The sequence below is a fragment of the Haematobia irritans genome, chromosome 4 (assembly GCF_050003625.1).
Source record: "Haematobia irritans isolate KBUSLIRL chromosome 4, ASM5000362v1, whole genome shotgun sequence".
Lineage (NCBI taxonomy): Eukaryota > Metazoa > Arthropoda > Insecta > Diptera > Muscidae > Haematobia > Haematobia irritans.
In genome coordinates this window covers 207,071,162-207,097,962 of record NC_134400.1, presented here as the reverse complement: position 1 = coordinate 207,097,962, position 26,801 = coordinate 207,071,162, and the positions used below count along the sequence as shown (strand labels likewise).

Genomic DNA, 26,801 nt, shown 5'->3' with positions numbered 1-26,801 from the left:
AGTGTGCCCTCAAAATGGTTTGTATCTATGACCCCTTAAATAATCATTTTTGTGATTGATTTTGCATTTCGCAGAAATATTCGTTTATAAGTCTTCACATGTAATGTTTTCTTTTTTATTTTTTTATATTATCTAATATTTTGTATTATTACATATGAATTAAGAAAAAACTTAAAGAAAAATATGGTAAAAATGCTTTATAAATTATATGGTCCTATTGTTGAAAAAATATGTATTCTATTTCTCAGACATACAAATTGTCAAACCAAATAAACACCAAACGATGATTTATCAATTACATGCATGCTTGTTTGATGGGCGTTAGCTTTTTTCTACTGTCGTCGCATAAGTTAGTCATTAATGACTTCTATGTGTGCTAGTTTGACGATCGCTTTTTGCAAACTAACTCGGAAATAAAATCAATCATAAATATGAATATCTAAAGAGTAAAAAATTACTCATGATTATAATTAATCCATAATTGAACATCAGTCGGAGCCATAAAATAGTCATTCCAATGATCAATCGTCCTAAGACTCTCAGAATGTTTGGAGGGACAACTTTCTTTACATATTAATCAGGGCGAAGCTTATGTACCATCCCACATAGATTGCGTAGAAACTTCTTCTAAACACTGCCATCCACAATCGAATTACTTAAGTTGCGGTAGCGCTTGCCGATGGCAAGGTATATTAAAACCTCCTAACACCGTCTTCTAAATTGTATGTAATTCCATACGTGGTATATATTAAATCAAAAAAGATCGATCAAATACGTATATAATTCAGTTTGGCAAAATTTTCTATAGACATAAAATTTTGACAAAATTTTCTATAGAAATAAAATTTTGACAAACTTTTCTATAAAAATAAAATTTTAACAAAATTTTCTATAGAAATAAAATTTTAACAAAATTTTCTTTAGAAATAAAATTTTCACAAAATTTTCTATAGAAATAAAATTTTAACAAAATTTTCTATAGAAATAAAATTTTGACAAAATTTTCTATAGAAATAAAATTTTGACAAAATTTTCTATAGAAATAAAATTTTAACAAAATTTTCTTTAGAAATAAAATTTTCACAAAATTTTCTATAGAAATAAAATTTTTACAAAATTTTCTATAGAAATAAAATATTGGTAGATTATTTTTGGCTCGAGTGGCAACCATGATTATGAACCGATATGGACCAATTTTGGTGTGATTGGAGATCGGCTATATATAACTATAGACCGATATGGACCAATTTTGGTATGGTTGTTAGCGGCCATATACTAACCCCACGTTGCAAATTTGAACCGGATCGGATGAATTTTGTTCCTCCAAGAGGCTCCGGAGGTCAAATCTGGAGAACGGTTTATATGGGGGCTATATATAATTATGGACCAATTTTGGCACGGTTGTTAAGATCATATACTAACACCATGTTCCAAATTACAACCGGATTGGATGAAATTTGCTTCTCTTTGAGGCTCCGCAAGCCATATCTGGGGATCGGTTTATATGGGGGCTATATATAACTATGGACCGATGTGGACCAAATTTTGCATGGTCATTAGATATCCTATGCCAACACCATGTACCAAATTTCAGGCGGATCGGATGAAATTTGCTTCTCTTAGAGACTCCGTAAGCCAAATCTGGGGATCGGTTTATATGGGGGCTATATATAATTATGGACTGATGTGGACCAATTTTTGCATGGTTGTTAGATACCATATACCAACACCATGTACCAAATATCAGCCGCATCGGATGAAATTTGCTTCTCTTTGAGGCTCCGCAAGCCAAATCTGGGGATCGGTTTGTATGGGGGCTATATATAATTATGTACCGATGTGGACCAGTTTTTCCATGGTTGTTAGAGACTATGTACCAACACCATGTACCAAATTTAAGCCGGATCGGATGAAATATGCTTCTGTTAGAGGCTCCGCAAGCCAAATCTGAGGGTCCCTTTATATGGGGGCTATACGTAAAAGTGGGCCGATATGGCCCATTTGCAATACCATCCGACCTACATCAATACCAACTACTTGTGCCTAGTTTCAAGTCGATAGCTTGTTTCGTTCGGAAGTTAGCGTGATTTCAACAGACGGACGGACGTACGGACATGCTCAGATCGACTCAGAATTTCACCATGACCCAGAATATATACTTTATGGGGTCTTAGAGCAATATTTCGATGTGTTACAAACGGAATGACAAAGTTAATATACCCCTATGGTGGAGGGTATAAAAATGAACGAAAGTAAAGAACAAAATCCTTGGCGCCAAATCATGACCATTTTAACCATGCTGTAGTTCATTCTTGCTATTTTTGGAAAACGTAGGAAAATGTTCTTTTCCGTTAGTTTATATTGAAATTTTGTGTGCGGTCATTGCACTTTATACTGACGTTTAGTTGATAAAATATTTGATACATAGTACTTATGAAAAGGAAAATTTCATTGGGCTGCGAAAAATGAAGAAATAAATAATAAAATTTACTACAAACAAATATTTTGTTTGCAATGAAAATAAGTTAAATTTAGCTTTAGTTTAAGTATGGATTTTTTTAGGGTAGTTCAACAAATATGAGTGTGTGTGAGATGTTTACGATACGTGGCAATCATTCTGGAGGTTGAATATCATATTTATTCCACTGATAGTTAATTCTATTGTTTACAGGCTTATAAAAGCATTTTGATCTATTGCATTCCGAAATATAGTTATTCGTTACGGAATTCAAGCGTGATACTGTGATTTCTATATATTGTGCTGGAAAATCACAAGTAGATATCGTTAGAGCCTTCCATCTTTTGTTTCTTGTACCATTAATCGTTACCGTGATACAGGTAGTGTACACCTTCCATCGAGTCCAAAAAGTGGACGACAAACGGTAACAACACCAGAATTTATCCGAAATCCACGCTGCAGTGGTGGAAAATTTGCTCGTGACCTCATTATTTCGCAAGAACGGATGCAACACATACTAAAAAAATTAGCTAAAAACTAAATCACACATAAAAGTTATACTAGAAAAAGCCCAGGACATGCTTTCGCTTGCCTTAAAGCGGATAGTTACCAAATATTTCCCCAATTTTTCAGTTAAAAAGCCTAATGTATATAAATGAAAATGATTCATACATTTTGCATTGAAATGGTTAAGGTAGCGATACCCTTTAGGGATTATATATTCAAGATTATTAGTTTTCTCACAAAATTTTGTTTATGATTACATCATTTGAAATGCACTTACTCGTATTTATTTTCCTTTTGCTGTTGTTTGTTTTTTTTTTTTTCAGAGATCGCAAATTGGTTTACATAATAAAATGTGGGAGTACATGAACTCACGCAAACATGTCTTTGTCAGCACCTATGATGAGGGCATACGACGTGTCCGAACATCTAAAGGCAAATATGCATTACTGGTCGAATCACCCAAGAACGAATATGTAAATGCTCGAGAACCCTGCGATACAATGAAAGTGGGACGTAATCTGGATACGAAAGGATTTGGCATAGCAACGCCGATAGGATCACCGCTCAAGTGAGTATAACGAAAATCTCCATATAGCACCAACAACAAGAACATAACAGCAACAACAAAATCCAGAAATCATCACGAATCCTCTTTGTACAAAAGGGGATTCATATTAAACCTCCAAACAACAAACGAATGAAAAGAATGAACATGAAAAAATGTGTAATAGGATTACTTGGCAATAAATATTTAAGGAATTAAATAGGAGTGGGGCATTGGCGAGAGAGAGAGAGAGTGAGACAGCATAACCATCCAATCCAATTCAACTCTTCAGTTCATCTTAAGCCCTGGCAATGTAATCCAAGGAAACTGGCCAGAGATAAATATTGCTTTTTTCTGACGTTGTCACTTTTGCATTCACAGAATATTTCTTTCATGTAGAAAAAGTGAACAACGGATAGGGATTAATATGAGCTTTAGGTTTGAATGTCTCCTACACTAGAGATGGTAAATGACATTTGTCATTTCACTTGTGAAAAAATATTGATAGAACAATTATGACTTGTGACGAGGATCAGAAAGAATTTTCTTTTAGAACAAGCTTTTTTTTTTGGTTATTATTCGAGTTTTATGGACAATAAACGATACGTATTTCTGGCCGGGCGTGTGAACATGATTTTCGTGAGCGTGATTTTGCAGCAATTTTATTCACGAACCGATTTTATTTCTCACGCACGACATATAACAACAACAAGGGATTAGAATATTGAAGCAGTGACGAAACTCCTCATCGTCGTCGTCGGACCACTATAAGATATGATGCTTATGATGTTGGCATATAGGTGTTTTATGTGGAAGACATGCAGCAGCGAAAATCCCGATAACCTTGGACAGCCTTTTTATGTCGTCTTCAAAGTCCTTGCCGGCAGTACTTGGGGTGCCGACAAAGAAACCTTGTTGACTACATATAGGACAATTATCCGGACAGTGGTAAACTGTGCAGCGCCAGTATGGAAACCTCCGACAAGCAATGCGCTACAGACCTGCCAGATCAATGTCCTTAGAACAGCAAAAGGATATCTTCGTATTATATCTCTGGATCATCTTTATATGTAGACCAAGATCCTCATCCTGCCTAGACAAAATTATCAATGCAGTATTCCTGGATTTTTATCACAATAGCCATCCAAAGCAACATTTTATAAAGGGTGATATGGTCAAAATTAAGTCAATATAAACTTGACGTATTTCTTTCAATTTTGCATTTAAAAACACCCCTGAACACCCCTCATTTTGAAGGTGTGTGTGTAAAATGTTGGTCCTATTTTGATTTTGGAATTCACTCTTCAGTTGTCAAAATGCCGTCCAAGCAAGAAGAGCAGCGTATCAAAATTTTGCTCGCGCATCGCGAAAATCCGAGCTACTCGCACGCAAAGCTGGCAAAATCGCTAAAAGTTGCCAAATCCATCGTTACAAATGTAATTAAAGTGTTTGGGGAACGTCTGTCGACAGCCAGGAAGTCTGTATCGGGGGGAAATCGAAAACCGGAAGCCGCTGAGACGACAAAGAGAGTTGCCAGTAGTTTCAAGCGAAACCCTAACCTATTTCTACGAGATGCCGCAAATAAGCTGGGTGTATCGTCTACAACCGTGTATCGAGCCAAAAAACGAGCCGGACTATCGACTTACAAGAAGGTAGTGACTCCAAATCGCGATGATAAACAAAATACGACGGCCAAAGCGCGATCCCGGAGGCTGTACACGACGATGCTGACGAAGTTTGACTGCGTGGTAATGGACGACGAAACCTACGTCAAAGCCGACTACAAGCAGCTTCCGGGACAGGAGTTTTATACGGCAAAAGGAAGGGGAAAGGTAGCAGATATTTTCAAGCACATAAAACTGTCAAAGTTCGCAAAGAAATATCTGGTTTGGCAACCCAGCAAAAAAAGCGTCGCCAAAAAAGTAATGAAAATGTTCTTTTTGGATCCTGAAGTTGTGCAAAATTGACGCAGAAGCGATGAATTTAACATGGGCTTGTCATAGGACGGAAGTTCTCCATTTCGACAGCCGTTGCAGTGAATTTGCATCACTTCTTTAGGTGTGATCCGAGTTTAATGTTTTGGGTGTAAATTAAAAAATTCTGTGATATTTTGTCTAATAAATAATTTTAATAATTTTTAATAGATTCTAACGCTTGTCAGAAACGTTTGACCTCAAATATTTTCAAAAATTCACAATTTTTTCAGATTGGATTTAGCATTTTTTTCGACAAAATTTAAATGATTTGTACCATTTTATGAATTCTTACTCAGTTGTTAACCTATTTGAAACAAAAAAAGTTAAAATTACCCATTAAAAGTATGAAAAAACCAAGTTATAAAATATTGAATTAAAAGAACTTCCTGGGTAGTTAAAATAAAGAACATCATTGGGAGTGCATAATTTAGAAGAGCTTTTAAAGTTGTGCCTTTGGAAGAACTTCCAAATTTTTTTGCTGGGAAGCCATCTGTACCTGTGGCTTGAAAAGCAACATTTTCAGCTTCTGGGACTGTCAACCATAAAATTTACGTGAAAGAGTGTTTGAATAGACGTCTGCTGCTTTTCCTGAAGAAACACGGTTAGGTTAAAGTGGCAGCCCGATTAAGATTCAGGCTCACTTAGACTATTCAGTCCATTGTGATAAAGAAACACGGTTGTTCCGTACTGTTTTGGCCGGATTTGGCATTTTGCCATTACGGTAAAAAGGCCATGGAGTGGTACGCCGCCAACAACGTGCAGGTGGTTCCCAAGGACAAGAACCCTCCCAACACGCCAGAGCTCCGCCCAATTGAGGAACCTAAAGAAGACTAAAAAAAAAAACTGCTAAGGACGAGCAGCAGTTCAAGGCAAACTGGCTTTCTGCGGCGAAGAAGGTGGACAAGGTGGCTGTATAAAATCTGATGGCAGGTGTAAAGCGTGAGGCTCGGTAATTCGGATTTGGAAAAGCGAAAGCTTAACTGAATATTTTTCCTGAATTTTATACTAATTAAACTTGAAAAAGAAATTTAATTTGATTTTTTAAATAAACGATTTCTCCGATTTACACACGTTTTCCCTTGACCAATTTTTGACCGTATCACCCTTTAGATAGATAGAGTTGATCCTCAATATCTAGAGCGTGAGATCCAGTGTTTTAAAAGGGAGCCTCGAAATAGGGCATTCACATGACATGCGTCACCGTTTCCCTTGCCCAGACAAACCAACCCGCACAGTTCCTCGATCTGGCTAAATGCTGATGAACCAAAAGCACACTATAAAATGGATGATAACACAACACACTTTTACAACAACAACATCAAAAGCTCTGTTATTCTTCGCTTAACTGAAGACAACGAAATGAGAAAAAACGTTTTGCTACGGTTGAAGAGAAAAATCGATCCAAAAATAGAGTTTGGTTTAAGTGTATATAATTTGAGGGGAATTACTTTGAAGAGGACAAAATAAATAAATATTATTTGAAGAGAATTAAAATAACGATCATACTTTGTTCAAATGAATATATTTGAAGACTGGAATTAATGGTGCACGACATCGCTTATTACGTCTATCTTTGCACACATAGAATATTGGATTGACAATTCGGTATCAGTTAAAAACAAAAATATTTTCGTTAGGTATATGTGAAATCAATCACTACCCAGCAAAAAAATTTGGAAGTTCTTCCAAAGGCACAACTTTAAAAGCACTTCCAGAAGATGCACTCCCAATGATGTTCTTTATTTTAACTACCCAAAAAGTTATTTTAATTCAATTTTTTATAACTTGGTTTTTTCATACTTTTACCCCCATTTTCATAAAGCTCCGTTAGTGTTCTGTTAACTAACCAACTTTTGAACCGTATTATGGACGAAGCTGTCATCTTGCATATATATTCCATATGTCAGTTAGGAACTTAACTGACGAAAATTTTTCAGTTAAAGTTAACTGGAGAGAAGATATTTGCAATTTACTTTCTGTTATTTGGCAGTTAAAGCCTAACGGAGCTATATGAAAATGGCCGTTAATCGGTAATTTTAACTGTTTTTGTTTCAAGTATGTTAAAAATAGAGTAAGAATTCATAAAATAGTACAAATTATTTAAATTTTGTCGAAAAAAATGCAAAATCCAATCTGAAAAAATTGTGAATTTTTGAAAATATTTGAGGTCAAACGTTTCCGGGAAGCGTTAGAATCCATTAAAAATTATAAGAAATTAAAAAAAAATTGTTTATTTGACAAAATATTACAGAATTTTTTAATTTACATTCAAAACATTGAATTCGGAGCACACCTAAAGAAGTGATGCAAATTCAGTGCAACGGCTGTTGAAATGGAGGACTTCCGTCCTATGACAAGCCCATGTTAAATTCATCGCTTCTGCGTCAATTTTTCACCACTTCTGGATCCAAAAAGAACATTTTCATTACTTTTTTGGAGACGCTTTTTTTGCTGGGTACCTTATCAGTTCAAAATGATATATAGCCCCCATGTAAACCGATCCCCAGATGTGACTTTTTCAGGCTATTGGAGGAAGCCAAGACATACCAAAAAAAATTTACTTGTAGATAACAGTCTTTAGTAGAACTTTGAACACAATCCATGGTGGAGGATATATCATGTTCGTTCTCAACAAACTTTTAGCCGTAGAAACATGTTTTAGATTGCCATGGTTGTGACATTCTTCAACTCGAAAGATAATGGCCTTTTTTGGTATTTCATGTGTTTAGAATTTCTTTAGGGTTTTCAAACCATTACATCTTGAACCAAGTGGAGGACATTGCCTTTCTAGACAAGGATTCTAAGGATTATTGAAATTTCTCTATTACATATGTACATACCATAAATTAAATGACAAATTTCTTTTCTCTTTTCATTTCTACATTTTGCTGCGTGTTCATTCGCAATGACGTTTGCCTGCAAATTAACATGGCTCTACGTTTCACAATCACTACACCATTTCGAATGAAATCAAATATGCGTGTGGAATGACTATGGCTGCATCTGCTATCAAAAAACAAAACACAACACAATAAAAATTGGAAATCATAAATTCATATGTGTATTGTTCTGGACATGGTTGCTTGGCCCCCATGGATGAATCGCCGCCAATTCACCAACATACGACTTGGCATCTTTGAATGGCCTAAATCAAAAAATAAAAAAAAAAAAAAAACCAAATTGTTATTCATCATTAAAATGTACCATGGTCTACTGGAATGATCATCCTTATGACGGCATCATGCTGTGTGTGAAAACAACAACATCGTCGTTATTATGGTTCTGGTCACTACCACTGGACACTGAAATGGACATCGACATGAAAAACAATTGGGATTTTCACTTGGATTTTTCTTGGCGGGGTCATTGCATAAAATGACGACAACGACAATAACAACCATAACTACTTCTACTACTTGTGTCTCTGGAATAATACTACACACCGAATGGCCAACACCACCACCACCATCGTCATCATCATCTCTCTTCAATTACTATTACCATGTATTGTTCTCACATTCCTCCATGCTTCACATTATGGTCAACACTCATACCATATACATACATATCCCAGGGATCCAATTAATTTGGCCGTACTGTCGCTAAAGGAAAACGGCGAACTGATAAAATTGCGCGATAAATGGTGGTATGACAAAACCGAATGCAACCTCAACAAGGACAATCAGGAAACGTCACACAATGAATTATCACTGAGCAATGTAGCGGGCATATTCTATATACTGATCGGTGGACTACTGGTGGCCGTCTTTGTGGCCATCATAGAATTTTGCTTTCGCAGCAAATCATCATCATCCGGCGGAGCGGCGAAAGCCAATGGCTCGATGTTAGGTTCAACCTCATCGTCAACACATCAAAGAAATTCATTGTCGGATGCCATGCATTCCAAAGCAAAATTGACTATTCAAGCGAGCAGAGAATATGATAACGGACGTGTTGGGGTAAGTTGTCTAAACAATCGACCATATACACACATACACATATATCAAAATACATACACATACATAAAGTAAGTAAGTAAGTACATAGACTATTAGTATATAACGAAAACAAAGGAGGGGGTACAAAACTCACAAATGGTAATGATAATAAAGCTTTTGCAAAATTATTCTTTATACTACAGGGTGGCTGATAATGGTTGTTAGGTAAAACGCTATATTTTTATACCCTCCACCATAGGATGGGGGGTATATTAACTTTGTCATTCCGTTTGTAACACATCGAAATATTGCTCAAAGACCCCATAAAGTATATATATTGTGGGTCATGGTGAAATTCTGAGTCGATCTGAGCATGTCCGTCCGTCCGTCCGTCTGTTGAAATCACGCTAACTTCCGAAGGAAACAAGCTATCGACTTTAAACTTGGCACAAGTAGTTATCATTGATGTAGGTCAGATGGACTTGCAAATGGGGCACTTTTACCTATAGCCCCCATATAAACGGACCCCCAAATTTGGCTTGCAGATCATCTAAGAGAAGCAAATTTCATCCGATCCGGATGAAATTTGGTACATGGTGTTAGTATATGGTCTCTAACAACCATACAAAAATTGGTCCACATCGGTCCATAATTATATATAGCCCCCATATAAACCGATCCCCCGATTTGGATTTCGGGTCCGCTAAGAGAAGCAAATTTCATCCGATCCGGCTGAAATTTGGTACATTGTGTTAGCATATAGTTTCTAACAACCATGCAAAAATTGGTCCATATCGGTCCATAATTATATATAGCCCCCATATAAACCGATCCCCCGATTTGGCTTTCTGAGCCTCTAATAGAAGAAAATTGCATCCTATCCGGCTAAAATTTGGTACGTGGTGTTAGTATATAGTCTCTAATAACCATGCAAAAATTGGTCCACATCGGTGCATAATTATATATAGCTCCATATAAACCGATCGCCAGATTTGACCTCCGGAGCCTCTTGGAAGACCAAAATTCATCTGATTCAGTTGATATTTGGTATGTGGTGTTAATATATGGCCTCAAACACCCATGCCAAAATTGGTCGAAATCGGTCCATAATTATGTATAGCCCCCATATAAACCGATCCCCAGATTTGACCTCCGGAGCCCCTTGGAAGAGCAAACTTCATCGGATTCGGTTGAAATTTGGCACGTGATGTTAGTATATCGTATCCAACAACCATGCATGAATTGGTTCATATCAGTCCATAATTATATATAGCCCCCATATAAACCGATCCCCAGATTTGACCTCCGGTGCCTTGTGGAGAGATCTGGTTGAAATTTGGTACGTGGTGGTATTATATGATATTTAACAACCATGCCAAAAGTGATCCACATATATAGCCCCCATATAAACCGATCCCGAGATTTGGTTTTGGAGCCTCTTGGAGGAGTAAATTTCCTCCGAGTCAGTTGAAATTTGGTACATTGTGCTAGTATATGGCCGTTAACAACCATGCCTAACTAGGTCCATATCGGTCTATAGTTATATATAGCCCTCAGATAAATCGATCCCCAATCACACAAAAATTGATCCATATCAAGTTCATAATTGTAAATAGCCCCCATATAAGCGTCCCCCATATTTCAATTCTGGCTCCCTACGTACCGTGTAAAAGTCCATATCGATTCGTAATTATTTGTAGACGTACATACCTTTTTGTCTAATATATACCACGTGTGGACTAACTCACAATTTAGAAAACGATTTAAGATACTACAACCCAATTAATTCAACTGTGGATGATAGTCTTTCGTATAAGTTTCTACGCAATCCATGGTGGAGGGTACATAAGGTTCAGCCTGGCCGAACTTACGGCCGTATATACTTGTTTTTTTTTCTAATTTAATTATGAAAAACACAAAATGTCGGAAATAACAGTGACTTGGGTGGCCAGTATGGTAGATACTGGGTGTGCGGGTGCACTCTTCCCACCCGTCCACGTTCGCACAATTCGACAATTTTATCAGGAATTGTAGACGCTTAGTCCGTCAGTCCATTAGTCCGTCCGGAATCTATATCTTTGTATGTCAATAACATCAAATTTTAGAATAAGTTTAGATTTGTTCGAATTGACTACTATTGCCTTCAAACAACCGACAAAGCCATCGCAAGCTGGTCGAAAGTGCCATCGGGGTATTTTGGCATTGAGGTGTCGACATATTATTATGTTTTACTCCCAATCTTACTCTCCAAAATGATCCAGACGTAAAAGTTCACTGGCTTGAGATCTGAAGATTTTGGTGGCCATTGTATGGTTGATATGAAATATTTTTTTTTTCATTTCTTTTAGCTCTTAAAAAATCATCCCATCTTCTATTTGCTACGAATTAAACTTGTACACACCTCGATATTTTGTATATTTTTGGTATCGTATTAGATTCCTTTGTTACGTCTGTATTTATGTATTTTGTTCTGTGGTATGATTAAACTTCTTATCGCTTTCATAGAAGTCAATCGCTTCCGTTTGGTTTGAGACAAAAAGAAAATTAGTTTCAATTACTTCGACAATATTTCACATTGATGCGGTCACAGCGGGTTACGTTCTCCTAACAACAATGCTTTGAGTTTTCCATAAGTTTGTGACAATTCCTTTTCCTTGAAATGTGACCAAACATGCGATACAAGTATGTGGTACGAATTTAAATTTAAAACTACAGTAAATGTATATCAATAAAGTTTCGTTATTTGTTGTATTTTGATAGAGTCACAAAGGGTAATCGAATAGATTTCATTGATCATAGATGACATATTTATTTGAACAATGAAAATTAATGTTGCATAGTTGTGTTGCCTGTATTAGCCCTTATGTCAAATTTTAAAAGAGTTCCTTTGAAATAAGTTTCTTTGATAGGTTTGATTGCCCTATCCAAAGATTTCGGATAAGGGAAGCAACGTAATTTTTTTTTACAAATTTGCACCAGTTTATATTCCCAGCAAAAGTTGTTATATTGTATATATACAGGATATCAGATAAGCAATGCTGTATATCAAATTTTAGAATCAGTTCATCAGTATGACATTTAAACTATCGACAAAGTCATCACACCTTGAGCCCAGTTTTTGGAACTTAGATAGTTTTAGTCTCGCGACATTTTCAGCTCTCGTGTAATGGTCTTGCATACAAAGAGTCATGTGTTCAATCCCAGTTTTGACCAAACACCAAAAAGTTTTTTGCGGCGGATTATTTCCTCTTAGTAATTCTGGAGACATTTCTGAGTGTACTAAGGCTACTCTAAGTGATTTCACCGTAGTGTGAAATGCCCTTTGGACTCGGCTACACAAACGAGGTCTTATTGACCTTAATAATGAATCGAGCAGCACTCAGTAATAAGAGAGAAGTTCACCACATGTGGTATCTCAATGGGCTGAGTAGTCTAAGTGAGCCCCAAATAACAGGCTGCCACTACACCTAACCTAACTAGCACATTCAAATAATGGAGGGCTCTAGCAATAGGTGCTTGCGGTTTTCCAGCCAAATATAAAGGAATAACATTAGCACGTTCGTGCAATGGTTAGCATGCCCGCCTTGTATACACAAGGTCGTGGGTTCGATTCCTGCTTCGACCGAACACCAAAAAGTTTTTCAGCGGTGGATTATCCCACCTCAGTAATGCTGGGGACATTTCTGAGGATTTCAAAGCTTCTCTAAGTGGTTTCACTGCAATGTGGAACGCCGTTCGGACTCGGCTATAAAAAGGAGGTCCCTTGTCATTGAGCTTAACATGGAATCGGGCAGCACTTAGTGATAAGAGAGAAGTTCACCAATGTGGTATCACAATGGACTGAATAGTCTAAGTGAGCCTGATACATCGGGCTGCCACCTAACCTAATCTAACCTAAATGTCATCACGAAAAACTTTATTTCTAAATTCAATAGATCAAAATGCTTTTGTAAGTTTGTAAACAATAAATTGATCTGTAACTAGAATATGTATGTCTGCTATCAGACGAGTGGTTTAGAAATGATAACAATGTGAATTTGGTTGAAATTAATATCAACCACCTTGTATATTAGAATCTATTGCGAGGATATCAATGAAAGTTATGCATTCCTTGGTGGTACGTACTTTCGAACATTTAGCTCTACATACTTGCTCTACCCGTCCGAACATTTAGCTGTACATACTTGTTTCTCTATGCAATTTAAAACTAATTCATTAGAGGTCCTTCAATGAGAAAAAATACGTGTCATTACTCAAATTTAATGTAAGTCTACATGACATTTCTAAAAATGAGCCAATCACCTATTTGATGCAATTATTGAAGGGTTTTCGGAGTATGTTGGGATACCAACCTTTACCCTAATTCAGCCACTAACACTTTCACTTCACATATGAGTGTGCTGCAAGAACCTACAAACGATGGTCATGTCTAAAGTTGGCATATGTTAATGACTTTATCAACAACCGTATCCCTCTTAGTTTATATCCCAAAGCACAAAGACTAGGAGTAAAAGTACATCTTAGTTTTGCAAGGCATTACAGCATAAGGCAAGGGGCCTATCATGGATAGTCATTACATTATCATTGTCCAAACCCGTTAGACAAATCAATCCAGAGAAACTATTCGGTATATATGGGTGATGATGTTGGTCGATAACCAGTGTTGCCAGGTTGGGGTGTTTTCCCCCAAATTTAGGGGTTTTTTACACGTTTGGGGGTTTTTTAGGGGTAAAAAATATTTGACATCTAATAAAGTAAAACAATTCTCAACCAAATTCGGAAAAAATCTTGCATGCATTTGGAGACAAATAAACGCGAGAGATCAACACAAAACCTTTCAAATGCTTCTTTTGAACGGGCATTTCTAATATTCGACGTGGTTAAAAACAAATTAAGAAATCGTATGTTATCTTCAACAGCTGAAAGCATTTAAAGATTTCAATATTCCTTTTATTATTCCTTAAATTCATTACACTTACAAGTGGAACGATTAAATTATTTACTTCCAACAAATCATACACTCCAAATGGAGAACATTTAAACATTTTGAGTGTATGCTATCTTATCTGTTTTTTTAAAGCAGGAATTCGTGGCGGTCCATTTTTTACGCTCCGCTCCGCTCCTGCGATAAAAAAAATCGCTCCGCTCCTTCTTAGAGAAAACTTTTTATAAACAAAAATATAGGTGCTAACATATGTTTTCGACCTGTTACAAAAATTACAGCACACACTGAAAAAAAATTATTTTCAGAGGCCAAAAATGTCTTTAAGATAAGAATGCGCATTTCTCTCATATAAAGTGTTTTTCCTTGTTCAAAAGACAAAAAAAAAACTTTCAATGAAGTCTTTTTGTCCTTATAGTTAAGTGTTCCGGCTTAAAATTTGGTATCCCAACATTAAAGAAATTTTCATTTTACAAAGGTCAACATGACTTTAGTACTTCGGAAAAAAAATCTTTAAATTAGTGAAATCGTTTTAAAATCTATTGACTTTTTGCATCTTGGCTATAAAGCTAAAAAGCGTTTAAAAATAGGTGACGTTTTTCAACACTTTATCGGCGATTTTCTATACGATTTTTTTTATGACGAAAAACAGAAAAAACGAATAAATTACAAGTTGCTCCCTACACTGAAAAAAAAGCATGCCCGGTTCCAAAGGTTTTGTCTTTACTTTAAAAATGTTGCTATTGATTCCGGGCCAAAGAAGCGGAGAATACAAGAAAGGATACTTTTAAGACACAATTCTCTTTTAAATTTGGGGTTTGTGTATTTGCTTCTACACTAAAAAAAGTGAACTCTCTATTTCACTAAAGCTAATTTAACTTTATTTTAGATCATGGAATTATTATGTTTGGAGAAAGTTTTCTTTACTCTATTAATTTTTTGCGTATGTTAGTTAAATTAGCTAAAAAAAAATTTACACAAATGAGGCATTAAGATTTACTAAATTCGTATTTCTTTGTAGTCAAAATGCAAAAATTTAAAGAATTAATTTTAAAGAATTTTTCCGAATTTTTAAAGTCAAGTTGACCTTAGCCCAAAAATTTTTTCTTTCATGTTATGATACCCATTTTTAAGTGAAATCACTTAATTATAAGGACAATACGACTTCATTGAAAAGTCTATCGACTTTTGGACAAGGAAAAAATCTTTATATTAGAGAAATGAGTCTTCTATGCTATGCAAAATTTGCATTCGTATTTTAAAGATATGAAATCTTTGACCTCACGACAATATTTTTTCAGTCTACAATCAAGTACGCTACAGCCTTAAACAAAGGCGCTATCATCCTAAAATTTGCCATAGGTTCGGTTTTTATTTGCAGGCAAGTCAAGATCGATGATGGTCTATATCGGTCCAAGTTTTCGATATAGTCCCCGTATAAACGTCCCGATTTGTGGTCTTGGGCTAATAGAAACCGAAGTTTTATCCAATGAGTCTGAAATTAGAAATCTAGAGGTTTTTTTGGAACCATAAAGATGTTTGCTGATAATGGCCCATAATCACCATTATCAGCAAACATCTTTATGGTTCCAAAAGAACCGCAATTGTGCTGTATCGATAGATAGATATATATTAGAAGCATGGGAAAATTTGACCTTAGCAATGGAGATTTGAAAATGAAAATGTGTGTATTTTGGCCTTATGGAAGAATATATATGGGGGATTTGTCCCAATCTAAACCGATTTGGACCAACTTTGCTAAAGTATTAATTGTACTCTACGCACAATTTCAAAATATTTGGAGCTAATCTTTGGTCTCCGTGGTCATATAAATTTAAATCGAGCTATATATATAAATCTGAACCGATATCAACCAAATTTGACATGCATAATAGGAACATTAGTTCTACTCCCTGCACAAAACTTCATATAAATCGAAAAACAACTTTGTTATTTTTGGTCATATTGGTGTAAATCGGGCGAAAGATATATATGGGAGCTGTATCTAAATCTGAAATGATTTCAACCAAACTTGACACACTTTACAAAGGTGCCAATTGTACTCCTTTTGCAAAATGTAAACTCTAAAACTCTGGTTTCCGGGGCCATATCGGGCTAAATATATATATATATTGAAACTATATCTAATTTTGAACCGATTTCAACCAAATATAAATATATATAAATATATATAAATAAATATATATATATAAAATTTTGGGGGTTTTTAAAAAAATCTAGAACAATTTTGGGGATTTTTCTTAAGCTTTGGGGGGCAACACTGTCCATAAGTGACTTTACTACTTCCATCATAAACAAACAGAGAAAGATATTTTCGACTTCGTATTGCAGCTATGGTGGGTGGCATGGCCTAAAAAGGAAATACAGTTACCGTTTTAATGACCATGAGTCTTACTCCAATGTGTTTGTGTGAGATATGCTTAAATGCATTTGTGTTTACGCCTCTGGGTATCATTATTTTTCCACAATGACTACTATTTCCTGGAGAAGTTGAAGTAGTTGCAGTACCATAAGTGAAAGTAACAGTGTGAATACGGTAAATCCAGTGGTCTATTTGAATATCTGAAATTACTCAACAGTCCCTATTGAACACTAACTACATCTAGGCTGGACCAATTGTTGGAAGTGTGTTAGACATTTGTTCTGTTTTGTGTTTCTTCAGTCCTTCTTTAGTCAATGGATCCATTGATTTTTTTTTTGTAAATTACAACCCTACTAAGTCGATAGCTTTAACCAAATGCAAGTTCCTACAACTTGACATTGACTGGGCAATCCATCCTCAGTTATCAATCACATAGGAGATTGGTAGGCATGTTGTGGAAAACGAAGTTTGTGGCATCAAAGAAAAATATTTTAAATAGAATTTTCCACATTCGTGTATTTTCTAGTAATACCCTACAACATGAAATGGTTTTAGCATAATCACTTTGATCCTCATGAAAATATCACTTCCAAAAATATTATAAAAAATTTCACATTCAGACATTCATGATAATTTACTCATCTATTTATTGCTTGAACAAAAATAGATACGCAGAAAATATATCAGTATTTTTCCAATTTAAATATTAATTGAATTTTTAAAAACTGACTCAACTAATTTTTTAATCAAAAGAAAAATCAAACACAAAATTAAATACGAGTATATAAATTAATTTCATAATTGGATATATTAATTTTTATGTAAATCGATTATTTTTTTTAATTTAATGATTGTGATTTATACTATCATGCCTGTAATCGACGAAATTTTACGAAATTTTAAATGTTCATTGAAGGTTATCCTGCAATTAAAATTGTCGATTTATTTCGGATATCCAAATTCTCATTTTATCAAATTTTATTTAAATTTTTATCAAAAAGTATAGGCCGGAGAAATTTAAATACACAATACATGATACTCATCCATGAGTAAACTGTATTTAAATACAAGTGCTACCCGATTTCTTGGAAACGTTCATTGTATGTATGGTTGACATACAGTTGAAAAAATATATTTACGTGACAAAAAAGATTACGTTACTTAAATTTAAGAGGCGCAATTGACAAAATATCAAGGAAGAATTTCTTTAAAATAATGAAAATTTTAATTAAAAAAGATAATAATCAATGCTTCAAAAATGTTTTTATTAAATTGAGGACACTAGTTTTCGAAATTCGAGTCCTTCCGTTAAAGCCGTATGTCCGTAAACTAAAGTAATTTTTCCTTAAAGTAAATGAAATTTAAAGTAATCGTCATCATATTAACCGAAATATATGAATATTTAGATTTAAGATGAAAACACTTTAACTATAGGCTAAGATTTATTTTGAGGATTTAACATCTTTGGTTTAAAGTTTTTATACCCACCACCATAGAATGGAGACGGGGGTATAATAAGTTTGTCATTCCGTGTGTAACACATCAAAATATCGATTTCCGACTATATAAAGTACATATATTATTGATCAGGGAGAAATTCTAAGACGATATACACTGAAAAAAGTATGTCCGGTTCCAAAGATTTTGTCTTTTCTTTAAAATATTTGGTATTGATTCCGAGCCAAGGAAGCGAAGAATACAAGTATGGATACTTTTAAGACACAATTCTCTTTTAAATTTGGGTTTTATGTACTTGCTTCTAGGAAGCAAATTGTAATTTTTCGCTATTTCAGCTATTTTTTTTTTTCATATGCTATCAGAGTCCTTTAAAAACGAGTTAACGACAACTTTATGTTCCACATTAAGACTCGTCTTCCAGTAGTAATTATGCTATGTTTCAAGTAAAAAACGTCTTTAAAATAAAGTGTTGAAAAACATGTCCTATATTTGAACGAATTTTTGCTTTGTAGTCAAGATGCAAAAAGACAACAAATTTAAAGACAATTTCATTAAATTTAAAGAATTTTTCTGAATTGTTAAAGTCAAGTTGACCTTAGCCCAAACATTTTTTCTTTAATGTGTTGATACCCATTTTTAAGTGAAATCACTTAATTATAAGGACAATACGATTTCATTGAAAAGTTTATCGACTTTTGGAAAAGGAAACAAGTATATACAGCACTAAGTTCGGCCGGGCCGAATCTTAAATACCCACCACCATGAACCAAATATTAGGATTTCCTTTGAAATTTCAGGAGGGCTTGAGGACTTGAGAACACTTCCCGAAGATAAATTTAAAGATTTCGCCTATGAGGACTATATCAGATTCTGGATTTATAAGAACCATTTTTGTTTGAGTTTTAGAGGAATCATTAACATCTCTTGTAAGTGTGCAAGAAAATTATAAAATAACGTCTTGATTTGAAATCTTAAATCTGTAGAAGTAAAATCTGGAAATTTTACATTGAGTTTCAAACAATTTTCATGATCAGTGCGCCTTCTACACCCTCAAGAAGTGAAGTCGGTCTATATGGAGGCATTACCAAATGGACCGATAAAAACTTAATCCGATACACGTTTTTGTGAGCCTAAAATACCCGAATATTTACAATTTCAGGCAAATCAGATAAAAACTACGGTTTCTAGAAACCCAAGGAGTTAAATCGGGAGATCGTTCTTATAAGGGCTATACAAAAATATGGACCGATACGCACCGTTTTCGGCACACCTCTTTATGACCCGAAAATCCTCTAGATTTCTAATTTCAGGCAAATGGGATAAAACCTTCGGATTCTAGAAGCCCAAGAAGTAAAATCGGGAAATCGGTCTATATGGGGACTATACCAAAATATGGACCGATAATCACCATTTTCAGAACACCTCTTTATGGTCCTAAAATACCTCTAGATTTACAATTTCAGACAAATTGGATAAAAACAAAGGTTTCTATAAGCCCAAGACCCCATATAAAACGACCTCCCGACGTTTTATATGGGGACCATACCAAAACATGGACCGATACTCACAATTTTTGGCACACGTATTTGTGGTCCTACAATACCTCTAGATTTCTAATTTCAGCTAAATTGAATAAAAACTGCGGTTTCTATAAGACCCAAAAGTAAAATCGTGAGATCGGTCTATATGGGGGCTATACCAAAATATGGACCGATACTCACAATTTTTGGTACACGTATTTGTGGTCCTAAAATACCTCTAGATTTCCAATTTCAGACAAATTGGATAAAAACTACGGTTTCTATAAGCCAAAGACCCCAAATCGGGAGGTCGGTTTATATGGGGACTATATCAAAACCTGGACCGATATAGCCCATCTTCGAACTTGACCTGCCTGCAGACAAAAGACGAGTTTGTGCAAAATTTCGATGTGTTACAAACGGAATGACAAACTTACTATACCCCCGTCACCATTCTATGGTGGTGGGTATAAAAAAAAACTTTATAAGTAAAATTTGCATTCGTATTTTAAAGACATGATATCTTTGACCTCACGACAATATTTTTTTCAGTGTAAGCATGTCCGTCTGTCTGTCTGCTGTAATCACACTACAGCCTTAAATAATGGCGCTATCGTCCTGAAATTTGGCACAGATTCGTCTTTTATTTTCAGGCAGGTCAAGTTCGAAGATGGGCTATATCGGTCCAAGTTTTGATATAATCCCCTTATAAACCGACCTCCCGATTTGGGGTCTTGGTCTTACAAAAACTGTAGTTTTTATCCAATTTGGGTGAAATTGGAAATCTGGAGGTATTTTAGGACCATCAAAAAGTGTACCGAAAATGGTGCCTAGCGGTCCATGTTTTGTTATAGCCCCCACATGGACCTATTTCCCGATTTTGCTTCTTGGGCGTCTATAAAGTGTATTTTCTATCCGATTTGCCTGAAATTGGAAATCTAGAGGTATTCTAGGACCATAAAAAGGTGTGTCGAAAATGGGGTATATCGGTCCATGTTTTGATATAGCTCCCATATAGACCGATCTCCCGATTTTTTATTGGGCTTCTAGAATCCGTAGTTTTAATCCAATTTAATCCAACCTGAAATTTGAAATCTAAAGGTACTCTAGGACCCTAAAGACGTGTGCCGAAAATGGTGAGTACTGGTCCATGTTTTGATATAACCACCATATAGACCGATCTCCCGATTTTACTTCTTGGGCTTCTAGAATCCGTTGTTTTTACCCAATTTGCCTAAAATTTAAAATCTAGAATTATTCTTGGACCATAAAGACGTGTGTCGAAAATGGTGAGTATCGGTCCATGTTTTGATATAGCCCCCATATAGACCGATCTCCCGATTTTATTTCTTGGGCTTCTAGAATCCGTAGTTTTTATCCAATTTGCCTGAAGTTTTGGAATCTAGAGGTATTCTAGGACCATGTATCGAAAATGGTGAGTACCGATCCATGTTTTGATATAGCCCCATATAGACCGATCTCCCGATTTTACTTCTTGGGCTTCTAGAATTCGTTGTTTTTACCCAATCTGCCTGAAATTGGAAATCTAGAGGTATTCATAGAAATAACGTGATGTACCGAAAATGGTGATTACCGGAGCATGTTTTGATGTAGCCCCCATATAAACCGATCTTTCATTTTTACTTCTTGGGCTTCTAGAATCAGTAATTTTTAGCCAATTTGCCTGAAAGTGGAAATGTAGAGGTATTCTAGGAAAATAAAGAGATGTGCCGAAAATGGTCAGTATATAGTCCCCATATAGACCGACCTCCAGATTTACTTCTAGGGCTTCTAGAATCCGTATATGTTTTAGTTTTATCGGTCCATTTGGTAAGGCCTCCATATAGACAGATTTCACTTATTGAGGGTATAGAAGGCGCACTGATTATGAAAATTGCTTGAAACTGAATGCAAAATATCCAGATTTTACTTCTCGTAATCATTTAAATAATTGGGATGAAAATCTACAGATTTTAGCTTTCAAATCAATGAGTTATTTCATCATTTTCTTGCACACTTACAAGAGATGTTTATGATTCCTCTAAAACTCAAACAAACAAATGGTTCTTATAAATTCAGAATCTGATCTGGTCTTCATAGGTAAAATCTTTACATTTATCTGGGGGAAGCGTAATGGTTGAACTGATCTGCTTGGGAAAATATCTGTCATCAAACCCTCCTGAAATTTTCAAAAGAAACGTATATTTGATTCAGCCCGGCCGAACTTACAGCTGTATATACTTGTTTTTTTTTTTTTTTTTTTTTTTTTTTGAATTAAGAAAACAGTTTTTACTTTGAAGAATCCGTTATAATTTTAATTTTTTTGCTTTACCGCTTAAAGAGAACGAAAATTCGACACATAAGATCTGTATTCTAATTTTAATTTTATTGATCTTAGTTTTAAAGTCAGATAGGCCGTTAAAAATATCTTTATGTTAAAGAAGCCCCATCCTTGGCTCGGAATCAATACAAAATCCTTAAGGAAAGATCATAGTCTTTGGATCCAAGTAAATTTTTTTGAGTGTAGTTAAGCTAAAATGTTCCTTAGCAATTTACATCGATATAAATGCGATAGTTTTTAACAAATTGCGTCTCAGCTTAAAAAGTAACCTGTATTGGTGTATGATTTGAATCGCTAAGTGATGAAGATATGTTAGGGTCGCCCCCGTTTCGAATAGTGTACAAAATACGACTAATTGAATATTCTTCCTAAATGGGTTTAACATGGTTGGCTCCGCATCTATTTTATCTCTTTCCAACCCGATGTTTCTTTGACGATCTTAATGTGAATGTTGAATGTATTTGTTAGTTAAAAATGCCATACTAATTGTCATCATGAATTGCTTACATATTCAAATTTGAACTTTGTAAAAATGCAAATTTCTATTCTTGTTTTAGACAGTTTAGACACATGCAGAGATATATGAATTTTAAAAGATACATAGAACTTGGGGTTTGAATTAATCTAAATGGAAAATTGTGTGAAGAATTCATAGATGGTATGAATCAAAATGGATAGATTGAGCAAATGTTTTATCAAAAATGTCAAGGTTTATAGGTACTTTATGGCAAAAAGAAATTTAGTTTGTCGAAATCGAGCGATACATATAGTATTACATATAGGATATTTCAAATTGAACAAGTATATAAGGCCGCAAGTTCGGCCAGGCCGAATCTTATGTACCCACCACCATGGATTGCGTAGAAACTTCTACGAAAGACTATCATCCACAATCGAATTACTTGGGTTGTGGTATCTTAAAACTTCTTAACATCGTTTTCTAAATTGTGATTTGGTCCATACATGGTATATATTAGACAAAAAAGTTATGTATAGTTAAGTCTACAAATAATTACGAATCGATATAGACTTTTTGTACGTAGAGAGCCAGAATTGAAATATGGGGGTCGCTTATATGGGGGCTATATACAATTATGAACTTGATATGGACCAATTTTTGTGTGATTGGGGATCGATTTATCTGAGGGCCATATATAACTATAGACCGATATGGACCTAGTTAGGCATGGTTGTTAACGACCATATACTAGCACAATGTACCAAATTTCAACTCACTCGGATGAAATTTGCTCCTCCAAGAGGTTCCAAAACCAAATCTCGGGATCGGTTTATATGGGGCTATGCACGATTATGGACTGATATGGACCACTTTTGGTATGGTTGTTAAATATCATATACTACCACCACGTACCAAATTTCAAGCAGATCGGGTGAATTTTGCTTCTCCAAAAGGCACCGGAGGTCAAATCTGGGGATCGGTTTATATGGGAGCTATATATAATTATGGACTGATAGGAACGAATTCCTGCATGGTTGTTGGATACCATATACTAACATCACGTACCAAATTCCAACCGAATGGGAAGAATTTTGCTCTTCCAAGGGGCTCTGGAGGGCAAATCTGGGGATCGGTTTATATGGGGCCTATATATAATTATGGACCGATATCGACCAATTTTTACATGGGAGTTTGAGGCCATATATTAACACCACGTACCAAATTTCAACTGAATCAGATGAATTTTGGTCTTCCAAGAGGTTCCGGAGGTCAAATCTGGTGATCGGTTTATATGGGGGCTATATAATTATGAACCGATATGGACCAATTTTTGCATGGTTGTTAGAGACCATATACTAACATCACGTACCAAATTTCAGCCGGATCGGATGAAATTTGCTTCTCTTAGAGGCCTCGCAAGCCAAATCGGAGGATCGGTTTATATGGGGGCTATATATAATTATGGACCGATGTGGACCAATTTTTGCACGGTTGTTAGAGACCATATATTAACACCATGTACCAAATTTCAGCCGGATCGGATGAAATTTGCTTCTCTTAGAGGCCTCGCAAGCCATATCGGGGGATCGGTTTATATGGGGGCTATATATAATTATGGACCGATGTGGACCAATTTTTGCATGGTTGTTAGAGACCATATACTGACACCATGTACCAAATTTCAGCCGGGTCGGATGAAATTTGCTTCTCTTAGAGGCCTCGCAAGCCAAATCGGGGGATCGGTTTATATGGGGGCTATATATAATTATGGACCGATGTGGACCAATTTTTGCATGGTTGTTAGAGACCATATACTAACACCATGTACCAAAATTCAGCCGGATCGGATGAAATTTGCTTCTCTTAGAGGCCTCGCAAGCCAAATTTTGGGGTCCGTTTATATGGGGGCTATACGTAAAAGTGGACCGATGTGGCCCATTTGCAATACCATCCGACCTACATCAATAACAACTACTTGTGCCAAGTTTCAAGTCGATAGCTTGTTTCGTTCGGAAGTTAGCGTGATTTCAACAGACGGACGGACGGACGGACGGACATGCTCAGATCGACTCAGAATTTCACCACGACCCAGAATATATATACTTTATGGGGTCTTAGAGCAATATTTCGATGTGTTACAAACGGAATGACAAAGTTAATATACCCCCCATCCTATGGTGGTGGGTATAAAAAGTGATTTCAGGCACCACATGGTTTTATAACATTGATATATTCAAAGATAAATGTAATTTTTTGAGATAAGTTCTCGAATGTTTATTTCATATTAAGCAGGTACATGGACGAAAAAGACTGTTTTTCATATATTTGGGTGTAAAAATTATATGTTTGGTAGTCAAATTTTTTAACACAATATTTTTAAGTGCAAGCATATAATGTTCATAAACTAGCATAACATGTTTGGGACATATATGCTAATATGTTGAAACATATCATGTTTGGGACATACAATTTTTGTAAATATAATATGCTTGGATGCAAACATATATTAATTTAGAAATATCCTATAAACATATATGTGTTTAGAAAGAGAGACCTAGAGAGTATGATGCAAGTAAAAGAATGGGAGTAACCAATTGGCGCCTTAAAAATATATCCACACAAAGACAATTTCATTAATTTTTTTTTTCTACCAGTGTATGTCTAAGGTGAAACATAACGAATATTTTTGAACAACATAGGCAATATTTTGTTGGACCAATCCTGAATATATATATGCTTGAAGCAGAATGTGTTTGGGTTATATGTTATAGAAGCGATTTTTGAGGGTGTATAATGTAAAAGAAACTGAGAAATGTCCGGCAACACAACGATTAAGGACCTTATCCTTTCCACGAAATTTTGCATAAGCAAAAAGCAAACTGATTGACCTATATGCTCGTTAGCCTTACAAATTCTACCATTGGGTTCTTATCATTCACTTGGTCCCAAGAAGTTGCACGTTGTGTAACCAATAGATCTTGGTGTCCAATTTTGATCAACGAGAGATATTGTTCTTTTTCTTGACTGCAAAATGTTCACAATTTCTTAGTAAATTTTAATAAATAAATTTAAATCTCAGATATTTATAAATACCTAAATTAATTTAGCTTGAATTTTCTATTTAAATTGAATTTTAGCAATCAATACGAATACGGTTTGAACAACCCTTTTAACACTAAAACAGTATTTAAATTGTGCCTCGTTACAGTATTATCCCACCGCCCAAATGAATGCTGCCACACCTCCCACTGATCCTGAGGCAATGCACATGAATGCCCATGGTCAAGTTTGACATGAACATGCGCAGGATACTCGACTATGACGTACACCCTGCGCACCAACAATACGCCGGATAATGGCCAACAGTCGACAGGAAACGGAAAAAATGATCAGCAGTCACGAACAAATTGCGGCCTCACAAAACAGCACACTACTGCGTAATCCCGATGTAAATCATCCCTATAACAAGTAAACCGAAACTGATCAGCTGCAGACGTAATTTCAAAAACAAAAATACTACTGAACTGAAACTAAGCAAACACGTCAACATGCATATACATATATCTTCAGAGAATTAAATACAACACACAAAACAAACATTTACATATACATACACACACACCTAGTCATACAAATACATTTAGAAACTGGCTAAACACTAATGCTACGGCCATAAAGCTATTGACAGTGATGGGCTTCAGGACAGCCCAGAATTATTCAGTAGAGGGCCATTAATGCAAGGCAATGCCACAAGCTATACACTCCACACTCTATAGTCTGTAGAAATTAAATGATAAACTCGAAAACTACTAAAATAAATCTTAATATAAGAAGAGAAAAGATGACGAAGAAAATAAAATTCTCTTTTAACAGCCAAAATTGTATGTAAGTAAAAAAAATGGTAAAATATTAGTCTTATTAAACAGTCGTATTCATGCGTGTATGGGATGCCTTAGAAAAGAATGAGAGAAACAGAGATACCCTAAATTTTAAAATTTTAAAGTGAGATGAATGCATTGAGACTATGAGATGCTAATTCCAGACCTTAAAGAGAAATCTAAATAATGTCCAAGGGAGGGTACAGGTACCAATTACAATATTGGTTGAGGAGTATTAACACATGTTTGGATAATTTTGTTTTATTTAGGTTGAGGTCTACTTTATTTTACTTCATTAAAAGTGAACTTTTTATAATTCAGCATATATAATGACCACAGTATCATTTATATTTATAAAATCGCGAAATTTCAATTTATAATCAATAATTTAAATGA

At 35.3% G+C, this 26,801-nt stretch overlaps 1 protein-coding gene across 1 annotated transcript in view; it reads left to right on the top strand.

Annotated features, from left to right (window-relative positions):
• The window catches only part of GluRIB (Glutamate receptor IB), a 195,797-nt gene extending 169,292 nt beyond the window's left edge, over nucleotides 1-26,505 (top strand). The window contains 3 exon segments of the mRNA XM_075306386.1: nucleotides 3,289-3,533; nucleotides 9,060-9,444; nucleotides 25,712-26,505. Of these exon segments, the coding sequence (XP_075162501.1) occupies nucleotides 3,289-3,533; nucleotides 9,060-9,444; nucleotides 25,712-25,819 (738 nt within the window). The 3' untranslated portion in view covers nucleotides 25,820-26,505.
• Nucleotides 26,506-26,801: the final 296 nt, after the last annotated feature.